Genomic DNA, 22,280 nt, shown 5'->3' with positions numbered 1-22,280 from the left:
GACCGAACAGGAAAATCAATAGTCCGACAAAACCACCGGTAGCCACGTCAAAAGGAACAGAAAACTTGTAGCGGTTTAGAACAGCACGACGTGTCCCCAGTCCATTCCCTATTGTCCAAAGTACAGAAGATCTCAGACAAAAGCCATGCATTAGACATATCAAAACTCTTTTGCCTCTGTGTTGGGGGACTGAGTGCTGTTCATGTATATTTTTGAATTTTTAAATGTGTATTGGATCGGCATTTCAGGGCTCTGAAGAATTCACATAGGTTTGGACAAGATGAGATGGAGGCTCTAGCAAACTGACGCATGTTAAAAGTCGTGATTATACGGTAGTTGGTATTTTGAATATACATATTTATGATGTATATGTTTTTTACCATTAGCAGCTACCATCAAATCACGTGTATTAGCCGCGTTAGTTTGCGAGAGTACTTCCCCCGCCACTCTTCTTTCAAACCTTATCTCGTCTAAACCTCTGTGAACTCGCAACACTCTTGCGATACTGATTCGGCGTGTTGGTACGTCCAAGGCGCAATGACCTTTCCGGTTTCCTCCAGCCACAGTCCTAATGTACTCCGCCATATAAGAGAAAAAATCCTATCAAATAACTAATGTTGTAGTATAAAATACGTCATTGAACAAGATATATATATAAAGAAGAAAAAGCTATCACACACCATGTATGGTTAACTAATCCCATTTCGTTTATTTTCTTTCCTAAACCCGTCTTTTGCGTGATTGGTATAGGAATGGTGACAGCGGTGGGACTTTCAAACCTCCAATTTGTGGACCTGAATTCTTCCAGGAATCTTTTCATTCTTGGGTTTTCTATATTTTTTGGCTTGAGTTTACCGAATTGGTTGAGTAGCAATCGGGACGCTATCAAGACAGGTGAGTTTGTGTTTGCTACTACATGTATTTACTTTTAGATCTCAATGTTTAACCGAAGACAGGCATGCTTCAAGAATCGTCGAAAAAACAGTAAACCGTTACCCTGTAATCAGTTAACGATAAAAGCACCAATGCATACATGCAGTACAGCTCAATCATCAGGTTTTCACTTTCTGTGAGAGAAAAAGTAGATACATCAATGAGTTTGTGTTGTACTTATTGAATTTTTCTAAACATTTTTTTTTTTTTTTGGATTGGTGTTTTACGCCGTACTCAAGAATATTTCACTTATACGACGGCGGCCAGCATTATGGTGGGTGGCACAGCCCGGAGGAAACCCACGACCATCCGCAGGTTGCTGGCAGACCTTCCCACTTACGGCCGGAGCGGAGAGGAAGCCAGCATGAGCTGGACTTAAACTCACAGCGACCGCATTGGTGAGAGGCTCCTGGGTCATTACGCTGCGCTAGCGCGCTAACCGACTGAGCCACGGAGGCCCCCTAAACATTTCCTCGAAATGCTTATGATTGTGTAAATGAATTAATCATCGTATAATCTTAAACAAACAGGTAAATTTCAGTCAACCGAATGCCAAATAGGCCTAAACACCACGTACGTAAAAAAATTGAATGCACATGTATGAATGTATCTGGATTGATGTGTTTACACGCATTTGCCCACAGCACCCGTATGTATATTTGTAGAAAATATTTCAGAAAAAAGGGATTCATTTACCATCTTCCTTTCCAGCTGTTGGCAGCTCTTGATGTTGTTGTTGTTGTCAGGTAGTGATGTCGCGGATCAGATTCTCACAGTATTATGCAGCACGAATATGTTTGTCGGGGGCTTTTGTGGATTTGTCCTGGATAACACGGTTCCAGGTAAGAACTTTGTTGGTTTAAGCTGGGTTAATTGTAAACATATGGCAAGTACTTAGACTGACGTTAAAGTAGGATAAACTCTTTTATCGTGATTTTTAAGTTCAAATTAGAATCGATAGTCTCGTGGAAAACTTTCGACGCTTCGATTTGATTTCCAAACATTAGAAGTATCATACTTTCTGAGAAATGGAGATGTTTTTTTGCGAAGTTTGCAACAGTTATATCTGGAAAACAAACCACTGTATGCAGTACCATATTTCTTCAAACATTTGGGGCACCTGATTTGCTCATTTTAACCAATATATATGTAATTGTGGCAGGAATATTGTGTTTCTTTTTTCTCATATGGTTAGACCATCTGATGAACAACATGCTCATATCCTTACTTTTCCAAAAAGCTTGTAAAGGAATGTAACGTTCTTTCAACACTTCTAATATATATGCCAAATTTTAGAAGAATTACGGCACACAGAGTACTGCCACTGGTAGCAGCTGGTTCATCAGTGCTGCTGAAAGATTTAAAGAGCTACTTTCAGTAATAATTTTCGTTAAAAAGATACTATAGACTAAGAGTAATACTTTTTCCAAATGTTACAAGTGTTGTCGATTGTAAATATAGTGAGTGTATGTTGACGATTATAAATAGAGTAAACAATTACTAGCATTATTTCGTTCAATTTGAACTCTAAACACTTATAGCAAAAGTCCTCTGTTCTCTCAATGCGCATGACAGTGCCCAATAAGTCTATAACTGGTACTGGCTGTCAAACAGAATAATTGGTACAATGACATCTTTTGAGTTTGAAGATACAGTATTACCAAAACCATCTTTTGTCATTTGTTAGATCGTTAAATGACAAATAATTTCAGGTATTGATTGGCTTATTTCTGACGTGTAATTTGCTACTATTTATGCTTTTACATGAACAGTTAGAATAAAACCCTGACTGAGGTAAACTGACAAGAGGCCTTATTTCACCGGTATCGTGTGACCATTTGCCAGCTATCACACTGTCGTCGTTGCTCTAATTTTACTCTCTATTGTTTACGTTCTTTATATTATTATTGTATTGTATTCCTGCATAAACCAGGATTCCTGCTGGTGGGCGAGGCATCCCCTAGGCCTGAGCCCTTTGCATTGTTTAAATGTCGTATCGTATGTTAAATGTAATGACAAGACAGCATTTTGAGTATTTCTAGACCAGTGACGTCTAATATATGGCAACTGACATCGCTGCTCTGGTTTTACTCTCCATTCTGTACGTCTGTAATTATATTATCTTCATTTGTTTAGAGATCCTTAAGGACGTCATTTTAATCCCACACGTTTCGCTTCTTTAATGAAATATATTTATGAACTATAAATTAACCATTTGTAAATTGACACTTCCATATTATGTTTTAGATTGTTTCAATCTGAAAAGGTATGCCGAAATGAATGTTAAAATTTCTTTAAGATAACTTGCTATACAGGTGGAACAAATCCTCGGTAGATCATTTGTGTTAAGCAAAACAATCGGCCTTAATTTGTCAGTTAAGTGTTGTCAAAATGGACGTGTTCCGCACATATAGTGCACGAATTCCACGCAGACACGCTCATACATAATGTATAATGTAAAAGACGACAACATAGAGAGTAAAAGAAGAGCATTGACAGCAGCGTGGTAATATAGAAGTATAATCACACATATTACCGGTGAAATCCGGCTTCTTCTCTAGTTACTACAGTTAGGGTTCTACTCTGACTGTTCATGTGAATGTTTACATAATAACCACTTACATGATCATTAGCACATATCGCCTGTGGTTCACACATCTGCGAAGGAACGGGTTGAATTAGATCTCTACGTAGAACACATGAAATGTTGCAGTCAAAGCGCATCTGAAATACGTATGAATAAACTTTGATTCACCTAGAACATTTATTTCCAACATGATTAGAAACTGTTGGCTACTTCCTTTGCATGAATCCGGTCTAATTCCTTACATTATATATGAACATGTATACGTTATTTTCGGAAACTGGCCTTGCAATTATTGACACGGAACGTCCATTTTGACGTCTGTTATAGGAATGTCTGTTTCGACGCATAAATTATAACATTACACTCGTTTTCCAAATATTTCCCCTGTTTCCATATTCCTACCAGTGTGCCAGCCGTGTTCCCATGTTTTATTCAGATTCATCATGTTGTTCGCCCATTTCCTGTTTTTGTGTAGTAAAGCCCCCATATGTTTTTTCTACAGTCGCATCTCCTGGTGAACTTTGAATACCATGATTTCTATTGGTCTCCTTATTTTATTAGTTTATTACGCTATGATTATGAACATTTTAAAATATGTTTAAAATCGTTGATGCTTGTCTCTTTAATGAACTTGTAAAGACTGCTTCTTCAGGTCAAGACATACAGGCCTTATGTAGATAATTTGATTTGCACAAACGTTTAAAACACTTATCCTAAACGTACCTTTTTAACAATCTTTCTTTTTACTGCTTGTGTGTATTTTTCCCTTAGCACTCTTGATTCACCTTAGATACGTTATTCAGATGTGGTGTGTATACTAGCCTGCTTTATTCTGTTTATATATCGTGACTGTATTAAACTACCAGTGCTATAATGCTGAACACAAGGGCCCTCATGCATATCCTATGAGAATAGTAAACCTATACCTTCAATTACTCCCACGCTATCACGGATTTCGACCTTATACTTCGGCGTCTATATAGTTGCGATTGTGGGTCATCTGTTTTTGTTGATGAAAAGTGTAAACATATCCTGACTCTGACTCGTGCGCTTACTATCATCGTGACATAAACAGTTAGTTGTCGGGGTTTCCAAGTATAAAGGACAGACGAAAGTTAAAATCAAATTCAGAAAAAGTTATACCTTCAGCACTTGAAAACTTGGTTAATAAGTCGTCACTACGAGAGAAAGCAGATCCTTGGCTGGAGTATCTGAAAAAGAAGATTGTTTTAGCAATCCACCATGTAGATATAAATGGTCCGCCTATGATCAAACAGGTTGTAAAGGATCCCATTGTAAAAGATACTTGTTGACATTCAGAGAGCATTCGTTAATGTCTCAGCGGAAAAAGTTCGTAATGGAACACCACCAGTTGCTTGGGATCTGGAATTTTGGATTGGTTTTTAAATGGGTCTGGCGGTTACGTCCCTTAAGGATTACGCGGTACATGAACTTCCTAGGCCTGTTCATAGACCATAGATTGATTTATGATGGTTATAATTCTTAATCTTTTATTTATCATTGTAGAGGAAACCGGCTAGATCTCACAGGAAACCAACAAATTCATCAAATTTCATTTTTTTAAGACATGAATTCTTTTCTATAGAATTTGAGAAACACTGATCATGTGGCTCATTTTCCTGACATTTACTTTGAACAAGAGGAACTTCTTTCATAGTTCTCGCTGCATTTATAAATATATTTTTGTATTCAACCAGGTACGGAGGAGGAGAGAGGGATCAGAAAGTGGCGGCAGGCGCTTCTGTCAGCCAGTGATGTTGCCTCCGGGAAAGCAGTGGACTATAGTGCTTATGATTTCCCGCTTGTTCAGAAATATCTCAATAGGTGGCGATGGACGAGTTATGTCCCCTTTTGTCCAAGTTTTAGGGGATGTGGAATGTGTTTTCCCTGTTGTGCTAAAGAGGGTTCATTTGACTCGCCGGAAACTGATGAAAACGGGTACGTGAACGAGGCAGCGACGATGGAAGACGAAGGTATCGCCGTAATTAATCTCCCAACAACGACAAAATTATGAAAGACAACCGCAAGCTTTTTACTGGCTTTTACTAGCTCCCCATTGCAGACATGTTTAATATTGTCGTGCTTTAACCTTAATGCATGTGTTTTGTTTTTTGCGCAAATTGATGCGACAGCGCTGTAAAACGGGCCCCTGCGTAGCAAGCTATTGAAATCAGCACTCTCTAGAGTCGAAGCCATGAGGCAACGTCTCTTCCTTGGTCAAAACATGTTACATTGCTTCGAAATGAACCTGGAAATAACCAACAAGAATGTTAGACTCAACCCTGAAGACACGAAGAGTTGACATTGATTTAGTCAAGGCCAGCCCGTGCATTGTTGGAACAACAAAGGGTGTGCCCTTACTTAGATCTTCAAAACTACCATTCTTGTCACCTGCTGATTTGGCGTTAAGAACAGGTTTATCATAACAATACGATTGTCTGAGTTGTCATACATTCTTGGCAATAAACATCTTGCATTAAGGCAATTTACAAATGGGATTTTTTCTGAATCGTTTCCATGTTGCTAAACGAAGTGCGCAAAGCCATATTCGTTGTCGTGAATTCTGTATGATATGTCTATTTTTTAGGAAACTGCTATAGCTGTTCAGCACAAGAAAATTCCGCAACTGACGTTGTCTGGAGTCAAACACGATAAATTGTGAATAACCGATTTATGACGTTTTGTTAATGTGGGGTCTGAGGTATGTGCATAATTGTTAATCAGATGTAACATTTATGTCAGTTTACCCATTTCAAACGAAAGATATTTTGTTAGACCAGTTTTTTCCAGATGTTCGCAACAGACCAAGTCACTGAGATTTGGATACTTGGGTTAATTGGGTCTGAGCCAATGACATCGCCTAGAGCTGCCGTATTTTTATTTATTTGTTTCAATATTTTTTAACGCCATTCTCAAGAATGTTCCACTTATACGATGACAGTTTATGGTTAGAGGAAACTGGTGTGCCTGGATGAACTACCGGCCTTTGGCAAGTTACTGACGAACTTTTCCTCGTCAATTAATTAGTTAATGAAAGTTAACGGCTTTACAAACGGACACACGAGTATTCTCGATCATTAATGTCACGAAGGCCCCGTACCTTCTACAAATCTATAAATCCATGGATTATTACACGCTTTATCATCTATGACTGGCGGGATGAGAGTGATTTCTTGACATTCGGGGTGACATGGCATGCGTACTTATCCCATGACGCTTTCGGCAGCAGCGTGAGATTGTGGATTCCACACCAGTGACCTTTAGCAAATTACTGACAAATTGCATTCCCACACATCTGATATGGTAGAAGACATGGGATCTTGCACACGGCCACATGACCATATGCCAATTACCACAATGTCGTCGCTGTTCTGATTTCACTCTTTGTGCTGTAAGTCTTCTCTTATATCGTTGAACACGTTTTCACCAAGACCCCACAAGAACTGAGAGTGGAAAAATCTATAAATTCCCTATCCAATGCTGACTTTGCGTCTGCAACCCATGTGAAATAAAAGTACGTTGTTCCGCTACAGACAACAGCCCGGTCCGATGCCAGATTTACCGAGACAATGTAAAAATACACAGGGCTACTAACGTCCTATTAACTATTACAATAAAACGTTCTGTTGACAGTGTGGTGGATCACTTTGAGCAAATGTAATGGGCAAACATAACGATTCACCGCAGTAACCAGCCACTATGGGTGCCACCACCTGACCTGCCATCTATATACACCATGAATTACGTGAGAAGGACATTTTTCTTCGAATAGCATTAACCATCGGGTCACATTGCATGCTTGTATCACTGCCTCATTTGTCACAGATGTTCTTTTATTCGACAGATGCTTACATCAGAATGTACTGCCCTGCGCTGTAACCTCTTTAATCATACAACTCAGGGAAGGAGCTGCAAGAGCTGTAACCGTAAACCAGGTTTATCAAGTATGAACTATCTATCAGTCTGTTCAGGATTTAGCAACAAATTCTAGCTTTTAGTGAAAATCCCGACCCTTTCCCAGTTTTCCCCCAGTTATAAAGCAAGTGACTTACATTTTGCCCATGCGTTAAGCACGTTGAACCCTTTCCACGCTTTGAATGGTGAGTGTATTTGGAGCCGCACTGGTAAATCTACCAACACGCATGTCTGCTAGCTGTGCGAGCCATGGTTGAGTCGGTCACATTGGTACGACCGTGACAACCAGGAAGAACCTAGCGCCCAGCACGTGGGAGACAATGTAGCAAAGATTTAGTTCACTTGTATGCAGAAGGATTAATGGTAAAGGCAGAAGGATCTGGGCACCATGAAGCAATCGTCATGTCTAGCAACTGACTCTGAAATCCAACAAACCAATACCTAATAATAGAGAAAAGTGGAACAAGCTCTAGAAGGATCTCAGCTGTATGACTGAAAAACCTGGAAAAAATATATCTGCCAGAGGATTGTGAGAATTCTCACTTACCCGGCACCATTCTTCTTTGGTGTCAAGAAATTAGTCGGAATTAACTGATCTAGAAGATTTACACTGTTTAATAACCTGTTTAGACAAGGAAACAGACAAATCTTCATTAACCCTAAGTACCACCAACTGACCAAACGCAATTATACAAATCTTGGGACCCGTTCTACAAAGGTGTCGCAACGCTGCTTCAAGCGCATTTACCATGGTGATGTATCACTTCCCAGTGTGTTGTCATGGAAATTCCACCAGGCGCAGTTTGCGGCTATTTCGCAGAACGGGACCCAGGTCAACATTTGGAAGGCCAATTCCCTACAACAATGTTTAACACAACCCACAAAAAACTGACAAAGTACACAACGTACGAAATCAAGATGAATTCATACAAGGAGGGGAGTCAACAGTTTTAAATAATGATAGAGAGAAGCAAGGTATATTCTAGGCGAATGAATGAAATCAGTATCCGAATCATGCATCTTGTGTTTAGAAATTGTTAATAATCAAGACATGCATCTCAGCTGCGCTTTGATTGCAACTGTTCATATATCCAAGGCTGCGATCGATTTTATGACGACGTATATACGACACTGGCCATGGTTGGGAATAAAACCAAAAAAAAAAAAGATCGATTTTAAAATACTAAATGAGTTTCACTTGCTGAGGTGACCAAAGTCTTCAAACATGATCTGAGTTCAAATCCACTTCTCGATGGTTGCTGTGGGGCTTCATGCTTTGAGGGTGTCATGCCCAGAAAATCAAACGTTTTCCTGGCATCATTCAAAACTGTGGTGACTGCTTCTCTGTTACATTTTACTCGCTTTATTTACGACTTATATATTAGTTTTTACACACTCTTTAGGGCACTGGTGCTATTTGTTGTTTCAAAAATGTGTCTTGTGATCATCGACTTTGCATACGACTGCATACGGTTGCATACGGCTGTTCGGTTTGACACTTGGATTTCGTTGGAAATGTATCATCCACAAAAAGGCAATAAGGTAGCTTAATAGAGCTAATGGTTATTTTTCGAGTAGGTGAGACGATTACCCCAAAATGCGGAAGCGGTCGTAACTCAAACACCTTGCCGGAATAACGCAGTGGAGATATGTGGAAAACTCCGCCCTTCAAGTGTCATTTACCCGCAAATCACCCGCAGTGATAATGTAGGATGAGTTGAACAGCAGTCTAAATTCTCCATTGTCTATTAATAATATCTAACCTGTTTAATGCTGCATAATGGTGTAGAAATAAAACTATTTTGGCAAGTGAACTGCATCGCCCACAACACGTGTTAAGTAAATGGGACGTGTTTATTCAAGCTAATGTAAAATACATGTAGATTAAAAATTTTCAAGTCGACAAAGAAATGAATATAAAAATGTATATGTCATTGTAAATAATAACTTAATTAAGTATATTAAAGCCTGGTTACCTCGATACAGCATAATTATAAATTCACTTACTTGAACGACAAACAGAATTCATACAATGTAGTAATTTTGGTTTTGTATAAATATAGTTGGCATTTATTTTAGCGTTCATTATTAACACCGGATTTCAGTTACGCACTAAACGATCCTGTAGTCGTATATATTTGATCGTTATGGCGAGCTGGTTATTATGTTCAAGTTACACATAAATTGTGCAAAAATATGTCCTCACTTAGATTTTCATAACCATCACAAAGATGGATACAGTGTATATAATTTCATAAATAAAAAGTGGTAAATTTCACTGGTAGTAAGATTATACTTAACCTCTCAATCAATTCCTGATCTATGCTACATTAAATATCCAGATAATGTGGTTGGAAAATCCAGAGAATTATCACTAATGGCAAATAAACATTAAACATCAAAGGAACCGATGAATGGGCATGTTTAAATAAATTGTTTGGAGCAAATGGGGGCAGTGTAATGGCCCTCTGTCAATGCATTCACTTTTATTTGATTTAATTTCAGATGTTTTTTAAGATGTTCAAGTTGACAGGTGAAGTTTGGCTTGGAGGATGTTCACACAGGTTTGATTGGGTCACCTGAAGCAGGTGCTAATTACTATCTAAAGATTTATCTATTTAAAATTTCTTCATTTAATTCGCGTCAAGCTGATCAAAAATCAAATATCGTCGCTGCTCTTGTTTTTTTTTTTCTGTTTGGTCTTTTTTTAACAGAATGCACATTTCCTCACGCCGTTGAAAGACACAGCGCATGGAATGTGTGTCCTCTGGAAGAAAATACCGTCATCAAAAGGCTCGCCAACGTGTGTCACACATATTAGTCTGATTGTCCCCAAGAACATTGTTTTCCAAATAAGCCGTATACGGAGACACACCCCTCTAACACGTCATTAGATTAGCCCAGTATGACGTAATATAATAACCCCGCCCCTCTATTGTCAATCAATTACTAGCCACCTGCAAAGACTGTTGGATTTACATTGATACTAATAGGTTTTATTTAACTCGAGAATACGTGCGTCCTTAATCTGTTTAACTTTAGTTATGTCTGTACCCCACCGGGCACCGCACTTGAATCGGACAGTAGAAACCTGCTGCAGTAGGCACAGTTAACGTTGCAGCATGCTCAGACAGAGGATTTCTGAAATTAGAAGTATATAAATATATGATGTTACGTTATTTTGAACAATACATGCATGGTCATTTATGCAATAAGCATGCCTGGGGCTAACTTGACGTCTGTTATTTTTGTTACGATTTAAGACTTACACCATTGCGATAGAAATGTTATCTATGTGGAAAGAGCTTTTCCTTTACATTTTGACATTTTCGATTATTTACTTAACCTTGATTTAGAATAAACCAGATAAAGTAATGATGAGTAGCTTAATGGCTTGGGATTACCTGGTCATTTTTATTCGAGCTATTCACACATGGCAATGAAACTCGCAGTTCTTCGATAAGTTCTGATCCATGATCCTTACCAGGGATACCAACACACGCACTAATCCACGATCATTTTCAGGAATATCAGCACACGCACTAATCCATGATCATCAGGGATACCAACACACGCACTAATCCATGATCATTATAAGGAATATTAACACACGCACTAATCCATGGTCCGTAGCAAGGATATCAACACACGCACTAACCCATAGTCCTTACCAGGGATAGCAACACACGCACTAATCCATGGTCCTTACCAGGGATACCAACACACGCGCTAATCCATGGTCCTTACCAGATGTGACAAACGTTACTTCAACATTAAACGCCAAAGTGAACACGCACTAAGGTAGCATAACTACAACTTTACAGTATGTTTCTGAATGCACGATATACTGAAGTCAAGTATGTGTGTGTTTTTCCTGTTTATGTTATTCTTTAGCCGTTTCCGCACATTAATCCTTACATCATAAAGTCCGGTACTGTGACCGTGACGACAGTCGGAGAGATCGGCAAATGTTTGAGCCGCCTATGCCAACAATAATCAGAAAGTTACTGGGATGATAATCATATCTGATGTTTATTATGTCATATTTTTTTTCTTTTTCTTGTGTAAATGTTTTTTCAAAGTGCCGAGAACACACGCATAAGACACAGCCCTTGTCATGTATTCATTTTATCTGAATTCGCCGCCGTTATTTCCGTCTTATATGCTCGTCAGTTCCGCCATTTAACACGTCAAGTGACAATTTAGCGTATTAGGCGCATGGGCTGTTGTGTGAAAATATGATAAAGCGGTAAAAACTCTGATATCCAAACTGCTATCTTAGAAATTTAAGTTTACATATCAAAAGTGTTAGACCGTGCGCCGAGTGATACCAAAGACGTGTTGATCAGCACTGCAAGTCTGGAGCAAGGAAACAGGACTGGTTGGCCTGGTGTCAGTATAACATAACCGGGTGGAGTGTCGTGTCAGATGTTTTCGGCATGATACTTCAGTGATGGCAGCACTTTGGCCGCGTGGACTCTCGTTCCGTGCACATATATATAAGTGTGTGTGCGTGTGTGTGTTTGTATACACACACTCGCACGCTTAATTACTCCTCGTCGTCATATGACTGAGAAAAAAGTAAGACGTAAAACCCTAACCATACATACATGCATTCAAAAGTGTGAAAAGAAACATCAATGAATGGTCGTTATATGTTGTAACATCTTTGCAAACCAGCATCAATTAGAGCGATGTGTCCTCTGTTTTCTAATCAAACTTGAATGAGAAACGCGAGTAGCGATGAGAGATGTCTCAGCTGGTTCGCTGGTCCTCTCTCAAATTGTCACCACACCCCGTGTCCATCCATCCTCAAGTTCGTCCGTCCTCTCTCAGACTTCCATACCAACCCCATCCATTTGTCTTCAACAGTGTTCAAACCTTGGTTGAGTCTGATCAAATAACTGTCCACCATGCACTGCCACTCAAAACTAACACCAACGGATTTAAATATTGGTTTGATCAAAATTTATTTCCTTTATCCGTGTAACCCTCATTTAATCTGTATATGCCTGCACCTGACAGGACACGGAACTAAATCAGGCTGTTCGCACCTGCATCAGTTGACCCAATCAAACCTGTGTGAACACCCTCCAAGCCAAACTTCACCTGTCAATTTGAGCATCTTAAAAAACACCTGAAATTAAATCAAATAAAAGTGAATGCATTGACAGAGGGCCATTACACTGCCCCCATTTGCTCCAAACAATTTATTTTAAGAGAGCTTATAAATTAACCTACAACGCAGCAAACTGCTTTAGAGTAATTTACCATCCGCTGTAACTTTGCTTTAACACTGACGTAAAAATTCAAGGAAAAGCAAAGTTAAACCTCAGAAATTAAAGATAAAAATCTTATAGCTGATTGATAACTTCACACAAGTGCACAACGTGTAAATAAGTTAATATTATGTACAGGTATACCAATGCGCAGAACACAGATCTCTATCTGTTTACGGGCCTCCATGGTGGGGAGGTTAGCGTTCTTGTGCGCGGCATTGACTCAGAAGCCTTTTGCCAATGCGGTCGCTCTGAGTTCAGATCCAGCTGGTGCTGGTATACTCTCTGATCGTGCGCGGGAAAGTCTGCAAGCATCCTGATCGTGGGTTTTCATCGGGCCCTGACCACTTTCCACCCACTATAATTTTGACCGCCGTCGTAGAGGTGAACTATTTTTGAGTACAACGTAAAACACCAATCAAATAAATCGATCAAATAAATCTCTAAACAAACCACATCGCTCCACCTGTTGTTTTGTTATATAAGAATTAAGGGCCTTTAGTAGCCGTGTACAGATTTGGACTCGATTGTGAAAAAATCTGACACATCGATTAGTCCACATAAAACACGTATCTAAAAACAGTCAGTATGTATTTCAACAGGGTGAAAATAAGCCTTAATCTTCAGTCTTCAGTATGTAACGTGTCTGAAATTAGTATCAAAATGATTAATGTCTGTGTTGTTTTCTAAGCAAAGGTGGGTAAGGGCACGTGAGTACACGATGAGAAATGTTTCGACAGGTTCGCCTGTACCCTGTCAGTTTATCACTATATAGTATCCCACCACCCCCCGCCCCAGCCCACCTAACGATTGGTAAAATATATACTGGTCCACAGCTTTGCAGAAAGGTCTTTAACAGAGTTCACATTTCATCACATTGTTGAAGCACGATACAGAATACATCCCCTGAAAGAAAATGGGGTGATCAAAAATTATCAACGTGTGTCAGACAAACTATAAACCTAACGATTAATCTCCACAAGCGCTGTAATGCCAAATAAAACATAATACACGCGGACACAAATCACTAACACCTTACTGGATTAGTCCAGCATGACGTAATGGGATAACCCCACCCCTCTGTTGTCTGTCAACTGTCAACTACCTGTCACCTGCAATGACTGTTGGATTTACATTGATACTTATACATCATTCCAAGCTCTTACTTTATCTTCTCCCTTGATCACGTGCTTCCCTAATCCGTGTAGCTCGGATTATATGTGCCTATACTTCACAGGGCACAGACCTAAAATCGGGCAGTTCGCACCCCTTTCAAGTGCCGCAGTTAAAGCTGTGTGAACGTCCTCCAAGCTAAACTTCAGGTGCTGACAACAGCATGTTCAGAGAGGCAATCACTGAAATTATATGTATATCTGAGACTTGCGCATCTTGAATCAGGCTATGCGGTGAAGGCAAGGAAAATTTGTGAGCCGAAAATGATTAATTGTTAGGGTGTGTCGATGTGTGTTTTCGGAGTGATTCAAGACCAAGGCAGATTATGGTTCGGGGATATATTCGTGTATATATTCGTACACAACACTTACCGAACATGTATTATGAAAAACATTTTCAATGAATGTATCTTTTGAGCCAAACAGGAAACGTAAATCAACCTACCCCAAGGTCCCTTGTTTAATGTCGCTATGGGGGCATAAGCACAGACAGGGATTCTAACACAACTGCAAAGATTACATAAACATTAAACATCAAAGTGGCCGAACATATAAACATGATTGAATAACTTTACAGCAAGTACATTTCTTAATGTACGATATAGAGAAGTCAAGTCTGGCTATTTCCTGTCTATTTTGCTTTTTCACGCATTCTGTACATTAATCCTTACATAATAAGGTCCGGTCAGTGTATCTGGTACTTTGACCGTGACGACAGCCTCCTATAGCATCGATAATCCGAAAGCTAATCCGAGGATAATCTCTTCTGGTCTACTGACATTCACATGAACATGTGTGATTGTCAGAACTTCCTAAAAAGTTTCCTGAAAAACTGAATTGGTTCCCAAACCTGAGAACAAAACATTAAAAGTGCGTCTAGCCCACGATTTTTCACTCACTTGAATGTGTTCTCCATGTTGATGTAAACTGCTTAGACTTTAAAACAAAACGATGTCTTCGAAATAAAGAGAAAATCGGTTTATCCAATAAAGGAACCCCAAATCTGCTTTTAACAATGTTTCCATTAATCCGTTTTATAGCATTTTACTATTTACTGTAACTTTACTTTCATACATAAAACTTAAAGATAAACTTAAAAGATAAAAAAAAAAATAGAAGTCGTATGATCGAATAAGAGCACGTATAAGTATAATACCTACATGTGCAGAACTCAAATCTCTGTTTATTTATGGGCCGCTGTACAGTGACTATGAGTTCAAGCACTGGTCACGCTGGCATCCACTTATGCTGTTGTACGTGTGAAGGTCTGCAAGCAAGCAAGCTGCGGCCGGTTGTGAGTGTTCGCCTGGTTCTGTCCAATATTCTCCAATCATAGTTCTGCATGGCCGTCGTCGCATACACAAGTGAAATATTTTAGTGAGTTAAACATGAACCTTTTAATGACAGCCATAATCATTCCGTTATTATTCACACCATTACTCACATACCGCCCAGTCACGTAAGAAATAAAGTCATTAAAATGTCACAGATCGATCAAAACTCTAAAGTCAACAGTAAATTAGGTTTCTCGAAAATTAAACGCGACACTTCAATAGGATGAAAATGAGCCTTAGTCTGTCATCACCATTATGTAACTTGTCTGAAATTAGTATCAAAAAAGTAATGTAAATGTTGTTTTGTATTCAAACTTGAATAAAGAAACGTGAGTACGGGATGAGCGCTGTTTCGTCAAGTTCACCTGTCACCTTTCAGATTGTCACCGTACCACCTGTCCTTCCGTCCTCAACAACGTTACAACCTTTACATGGTCCTGGGTTTCAGTCGGACTCTGGTCGGTTTCCTTACACAAATATGTTGGCCGCAGTCGTATAAGTGAAATATTCTTGAGTATGGCGTAAAACACCAATCAAATAAAATAAATAAATAAATCAACAGCGTGAAGACTGTGATGTCGAATTATGGTTATTCACACCAGGCCAGTTGATTCAATGATCAACTTGTGTTTTAATTCCATGGAATGTAAAATATTATATATTTGTTCTTTGTTTTGAAATACAATATGCACACATACTCTGCTCAGTCCTTTACGGAAGAAACTTTTAGTCACATGTTTGAAACACGACACGCAATGTTTGAAGTTGTCATCCCATGCAAGAAAATACCGTCATCGAACACCTATCAGTGTGTGTCACACGAGCATAGGCCTGTAACAGATTACCTTGAAATACGTTATAATTCCAAATAAGGCAGATATACAGACACAAATCACTCTAACACCTCACCGGATTAGCTCAGCCTAACATAATGGGACAACCGCCCCTTTGTAAATGAACCATTTTTTCACCTGCAATGACTGTTGGATTTACGTTGATACTTGTAAACTCTTTCAAGCTATTGTTTTACTTATGATCACGTGCTTCCCCAAGGCGTGTAATCTCGTTATGACTATTTATGCTTAGAAATCACATGGCATTGAACTAAAACCAGGCTGGTTGCACCTGCGTCACGTGATTCAGTTAAAGCCGCTTGAACATCCTGCATGTCAGACTTCAGCTGTGTGTATCTGACTGGATGAAAATAAAGATATAAACTTTGTAAAAAAAATCTAATATAACGAAAACTGAATTAACTTTTCGGCCAGATATGCTTATGAAAACTATATTGAAGAAAGTTGTTTTAAGTAATGCGGAATTAAAATTATTGAAATGTTAGAAATCTTTTTAACACCAGATATTGATTAGCATTCCCTTTATTTGAAGAGAATAAAGTAAATAAATCCAGTGTATTGCGGAAGGGAAATCATCTTGTCCTTTCTTCCATCTCGATAAACAATTAATTACAGGCGGCATGAAGTACTGATCTCGCCCACAGCCCACTGGCTGACTTCACCCATAGACGATTACAAGTCCTACAACCTTACCAGCTGTGACAAAGATTACATAAACATTAAACATCAAAGTGGACGAAGACAAACCACGAATAACTAATTTCACAGTAAGTACATTTCTCAGTGCCTGATATAATGAAGTCAAGTATGTCTGTTTCCTGTTTACTTTGTTCTTTCGCGCCTTCCGTACATTAATCCCTGCATAATACAGTCCGGTCTATATACCCGGTACTGTGACCGTGACGACTGCCGCGGAGATCAGACAAACGTCAGAGCCTCATATATCAAAGATAATCTCAGATTAATGTGGCGATTATCTCTTTCTATCTACAGACTTTTATAATAAGCGTAAATTCAACATTTTCTGAATTCCTTAAGACCATTCATTTAAAGAAGACTAAACATAACATTGAATGTGCAATTCATTCATGATTAATTTATTTTTTTGTCGTCAAAACGACTTATATATCGCAATACAACCACTCTTCAAAATAAAATGAAAATGAAGTTAATTGGTCCAACCAGCAAAGCAAACGACAGCTCCAAAAACTGGTTTTTAAGAATGTAAATATCCAAATGATGTAGGGAACTTTACCCTTAAAGTGTACATTTGTTATCTCTATGAAGCCCAAGAAGAACAAACATTGCACCGAACGATGAGGAATATAAATGGGTCAGCTGTCTAGATAGTTATTTCATCTTAATGACAACCGTCACCAGGTTTGTGGTTAAGATTTAATGTCATTTTAGGTTTCTTCTAAGAATTTTTAAGTCTGTTAAAACCTGACACATTGATAAAAACTCCAAAGTCAATATTCAATCATGTCTCTTCAAAATTTAGTGCGACATTTCAAAATGGTGAAAATAAGCCTTAATGGAAGGTAATCATTATGTCATTTTTTTTTAGAAAATGACATCAAGTGGAGTAATGTATATGTTGTTTTCTAATCAAACTTGGATAAGGACACGTGAGTGCGCGATGAGAGATGTTTCGACAAGTTCACCTGCCTTGGAGCGGCTCCCCTACCCTGAGACTATCGTCTTCCTTACCCCGTGGGGTTAAAACTAAGGTCAAGTGTGAAGGAATAATGGGCGATCACACCAGGCCTATTGTCTCGTGCCTCACAAGTGCCACCGGCGCCGCCCTTGACACAATGTAAAACGTGGCCTGATTGGCCGAGAGGCCCGGAGGAGTGGACAGCCATTGTTGAGATCTTTAAGAGCTCAGTCTCACATTATTGAGCTTTACTTTTCAGCTCCGTCACGGTAATTTGCTACTACCACAAGCTGTGCCAGGCCCTGAGCGATATTTAATCCCATCCGTCTATTTAAAAAGCGGATCGGTGTGTGGGGAATAAGATCATTCCCAGATCGCTCTCCAAGAAGACACATCAACCAACCACCGAGTCTACACTTTAAACAGGAGATATAGCAGAACGGAGAAATTTAGTTGACTGATTCCAATTTATGAAAATGGATTACAGATTATCTCATTCAACCTTAAATCTGGACGATTCCATCTTGTCTTCATGTTCAAGCAGTAAGTATACCATCACATAATCTTTTTTCGCATCTATATCAATCCATAAACTTTCAATAGATGTTAGGGTTTTGACAGATGAAATGTTTTCCACATTATGAAATTTGAACGTAGTAACGAAATTAAGCATTGTAACTATTCTCACATCAGGAAGTAATCTAAGCTAAGAGGAAAAAGACTGACGTACTTTTCATATTGTTTAACAGAGTATAAATCTTTACGAATATATAGGCGTGAACTTTTGAAGTACAATGTTACCGAAATGGCCTATTTCTACAAAACTTAAAACAGTTACACAATTGCGCTCATTTTTCACCTGACGTTAATTTTATTGTATTTAATGTGATGTTATTCTTTTAGGATCGCTCATAAGGTATTTTTTGCAAATTAACAATAAATATTCCTAACAGCACTTTTTGATTGATTGTAGGCTCATCACTTGATTTGAGCTTTGTAAGGACTGAAAATTTTGTCTCAAATTCGCTGATTATGCGTGCAGACAGCATGGAGAGTTTAAATGACATAATGGCCGACCCGGAAGCTGCAGAGTTTTTGGCCTACAAGAATACCAGCGCGCTCTGTGACGACCTCCAATTCATGGGTGGTATGTCTGACATGTGCGATGTAAAGTTTCTCGTCGGCCGTGATAGAGTGCCCGTATACGGGGTGAAGGTCATACTTACAACAAGATGCAGGTGAGTTCAAAATGACATTCTGAACCAGGGTGCAAAGTGGCACAAGCGAGCTAATAAACACTCAGTTCCAGGTATAAAATGATGAATCAGTAAAACATAGTAGATAAATACAAGCTTCTCCCCTGTGTTTTCATTTGCTTTGTTGTGTTTCTTGGATTAACAGATTCTTGCATACAGCAGCGATATTTCTCCATCTGCATCTGACTATTATTGGCCATTCCCAAATGTCATCCAGTCTAAACATCGGTTACTTTTCTTCCTTATTAACAATCACACGTACCATTCTTCATTTAAGGGCTTTTTACAATCTGATCTTGGCCGAGGAGAAAAAAATTACTGAACTGAAACCGACTCCGAAAAAGAGAAGTAACAAACTGCTGAATTTTCTAAGAAAGCGAAAGACCGGCAAAGGATTCAAGACAACCAATGGTCACGGCAGCCTGCCGCCGGCGGGACCCCTGACCATCGAGGTGCCTGATTTTGAGCCCAGTATCTTTAACCGTATTGTTCTCTTCCTCCAGAGCGGAACTGTCAGTGTCGACATCTCCAATGTTATCGGTAAGTATTTACCACGAGGGCTATCTGTTAATCTCTGGGGCAATTGTAGCTTTGTCTGGGCCCCAAAGTTTTGTTCAACAGTGTGTATGTGGCATACTGTATGGCATTTTGTCAGGGTTAAACACCAATAGTGCACAGATCTCGTCATTCAACTGCTTGGGACGATATACCTGTGTTGTACACCCAGTCTTGCTGTTAATGAGGGACTTATCACAGATTTCGGCAATGATACTTTCGCGTCGTCCTTTGATGCTTAGAATATATCGCATACATTTAAAACGTTTCTACGCAATACTATACTGTATTATATAATCGAATCGTAGAGGGTTGGGACTCATATATAAGTGGGTGGGTTTTACCCATTATTGCGCAGTAAGTAATAGTACACGTTTCCTGTCGGCAAGGTTTGAGGTACAGAACTGGTGGTATTTCTTTTCTACCACACCTGGCCTGATAGTTTTCACTTTGCGTTCCAAGTAGAAATAAAAATCTTATGACATATATACGTTATACTTCACTACTAAACTACCTATTTTTCTAACACAAACCTAGTGTTTGCACTCCTGGAAATATAGTTTAAAAAAGTTGTTATGTGTGTAAGAAATTAGACAAATATCACTCTGGAATCCTTTGCCTGCCCCCAAATCCTTACATAGCAGAGTTCATTGTTTAACGTATGCGAGGTTGTTATTGGATGGAAACGATAGGGTGTTATCAGTGGCATATCGTGAGAAAATCCGTAGCACACTAAAATAGGCGATTTAACTGGTCAAATTTATTCACACCTCAGGGTTTGCACATACGTGTACATAGAGTACAATATATAAGATGGCTTTGCCCTACTAACACGAAACATAAGAATGATCGTTAGTTTCCCTCGGGATCTGTCTGGTTTCCTCCCTCCATATACTCCAGTAATGCTGACAACTGTCGTATACTTGAACTAGCCTGACTAAGGCGTAAAACTCAGGCGTATAAATAAATGAATATTGGTTAACAGATCTGGTGAAGTATTATTGAGTACGGATTAAATTAAAATAAGGAAAAATACATGTATATACATGTTTTAATATTTTCTGTTTTAGGTGTCATGAACGCTGCAGACACTTACGGCGTGGACGACCTCAGAATAGCCTGTTTCCAGTTTGCCCGTAGCTTCATCAACGTTCAGTCTGTCCTGCCTCTATACATGACAACGCTACAACAGACTCACTTCAAATGCACAAAAGATGTCTTGAGCGAGGTAAGGCATTAAACATTCTTGTTTCATAATTATGTTTATTTATTTATGTCATTTGGTATTTTTTATGCCGTACTCAAGAATATTTCGCTTATTCGACACCAGCATTATTGTAGGAGGAAACCGAGCCGAGCTTGCTGGAATCCCACGACCATTCTCAGGTTGCTGGCAGACCTTCCCACGTACGGCCAGAACTATAATTATGAACAAGATTTATGAAAAATATAATGTCGTATCATGAACAACATCGCACGATTTTGTCGTCCTTTATGACGTAACAATGTAATTTAAAAGAAAAGCTAATTAACAATAAGAAAGTATTTACGAAGTTTTGTGAAGGTGACCTTTGCGACCTGTGGTGAAATAAGTGTTGGTATATATATATAGGCCTATATACACACCTCAGTGTGTATATAGGCCAAAAACAGATATTTGATATATACATGCTTTCATTTTGAAGCAGCGTACATCTGAGTTTGTGGAAACAATGCTTATGTATGACTGATATATTTTGTTTGCAGATATTCGCCTTCCTGGACAGATACGCAGAAGATGTCTTTAAAGTTCAAGAGTTTGCAAACCTTCCAAAAGACGTTGCCTTGTCACTTTTGGCCAGACCGATCGCACGTGCCTCAGCAGAAACGAAATGGGACGCCGCCTTGAAGTGGAGCAAACGACACTGCAACGGTGATCTGGTAGTGATGAGAGACGTACTGAAATCTTTCACGCCCAACATCAATCTTTTGGAGATTCCACTGTCGAAACTTCTGGAAGAGGTTACTCCAATCTGCTCCCATCAGGCTGGAGATGCTAAAACGTTGGCACAAGACTCCGCCGAAGCCCTTATGGAATCCCGCAGTCGGCCAGTGTCAAGTGGACTTTCATTCAGGAAATCGTCTATGTCTTCTGTTTGCTCCGACTCGGCTTCATCCACGGATAGTGGCTACACATCGTGTAAAGAGAGCTGTATGCTGTGAGGAGTTATATTCTCAAAACTCTATACCGACTCGGAGCTCGCTAAACAGGTTATATGTAAACCTGCTACTGTTTGACAGTTCTTCCCACCATGGAAATATGTTCTTTTCTTACTGGTACCAAACCGGCATAACAAAGAGGCAAGATTACCAGAGTCCCTATAGTGCTACCTGATCATTGTTGCAGCTCATTTTGTGCTTTCTCAATATGTGATACGGTTGTTTAAAGTTTTGTTATTATTCTTGTTAAGAATAAATTCATGTCGAACGCCATGTTTCTCCATAACTGACTAAGATATGTTTCCTTTTGTTTGATCGGTATTTATTTATTTGATTGAAGTTTTACACCGTACTCAAAATTGTTTCACTTATACGATATTATGGTGACAGGAACCCACGACCATCCGCGGGTTGCTGAAAGATATACTCACGTACCACCGGAGAGAAAAGCAGCCATGATAAGGTGGATTTTGAACTCACAGTGATCACATTGGTGGGAAGTTCTTCTGCCACGGGGC

At 39.1% G+C, this 22,280-nt stretch overlaps 1 protein-coding gene across 1 annotated transcript in view; it reads left to right on the top strand.

Annotated features, from left to right (window-relative positions):
* LOC135478249 (solute carrier family 23 member 1-like) overlaps nucleotides 1–21,765 on the top strand; it is a 30,081-nt gene extending 8,316 nt beyond the window's left edge. The window contains exons 12-18 of the mRNA XM_064758521.1: nucleotides 751–894; nucleotides 1,680–1,775; nucleotides 5,239–5,514; nucleotides 18,795–18,990; nucleotides 19,286–19,548; nucleotides 20,634–20,791; nucleotides 21,310–21,765. Of these exons, the coding sequence (XP_064614591.1) occupies nucleotides 751–894; nucleotides 1,680–1,775; nucleotides 5,239–5,514; nucleotides 18,795–18,990; nucleotides 19,286–19,548; nucleotides 20,634–20,791; nucleotides 21,310–21,765 (1,589 nt within the window). The remainder of the gene's footprint in view (nucleotides 1–750; nucleotides 895–1,679; nucleotides 1,776–5,238; nucleotides 5,515–18,794; nucleotides 18,991–19,285; nucleotides 19,549–20,633; nucleotides 20,792–21,309) is intronic.
* The last annotated feature ends 515 nt before the right edge of the window (nucleotides 21,766–22,280 follow it).

Source organism: Liolophura sinensis, chromosome 11, assembly GCF_032854445.1.
Source record: "Liolophura sinensis isolate JHLJ2023 chromosome 11, CUHK_Ljap_v2, whole genome shotgun sequence".
NCBI lineage: Eukaryota > Metazoa > Mollusca > Polyplacophora > Chitonida > Chitonidae > Liolophura > Liolophura sinensis.
Note: the sequence above shows the minus strand (reverse complement) of the source record. Positions and strands in the feature narration are given on the sequence as shown.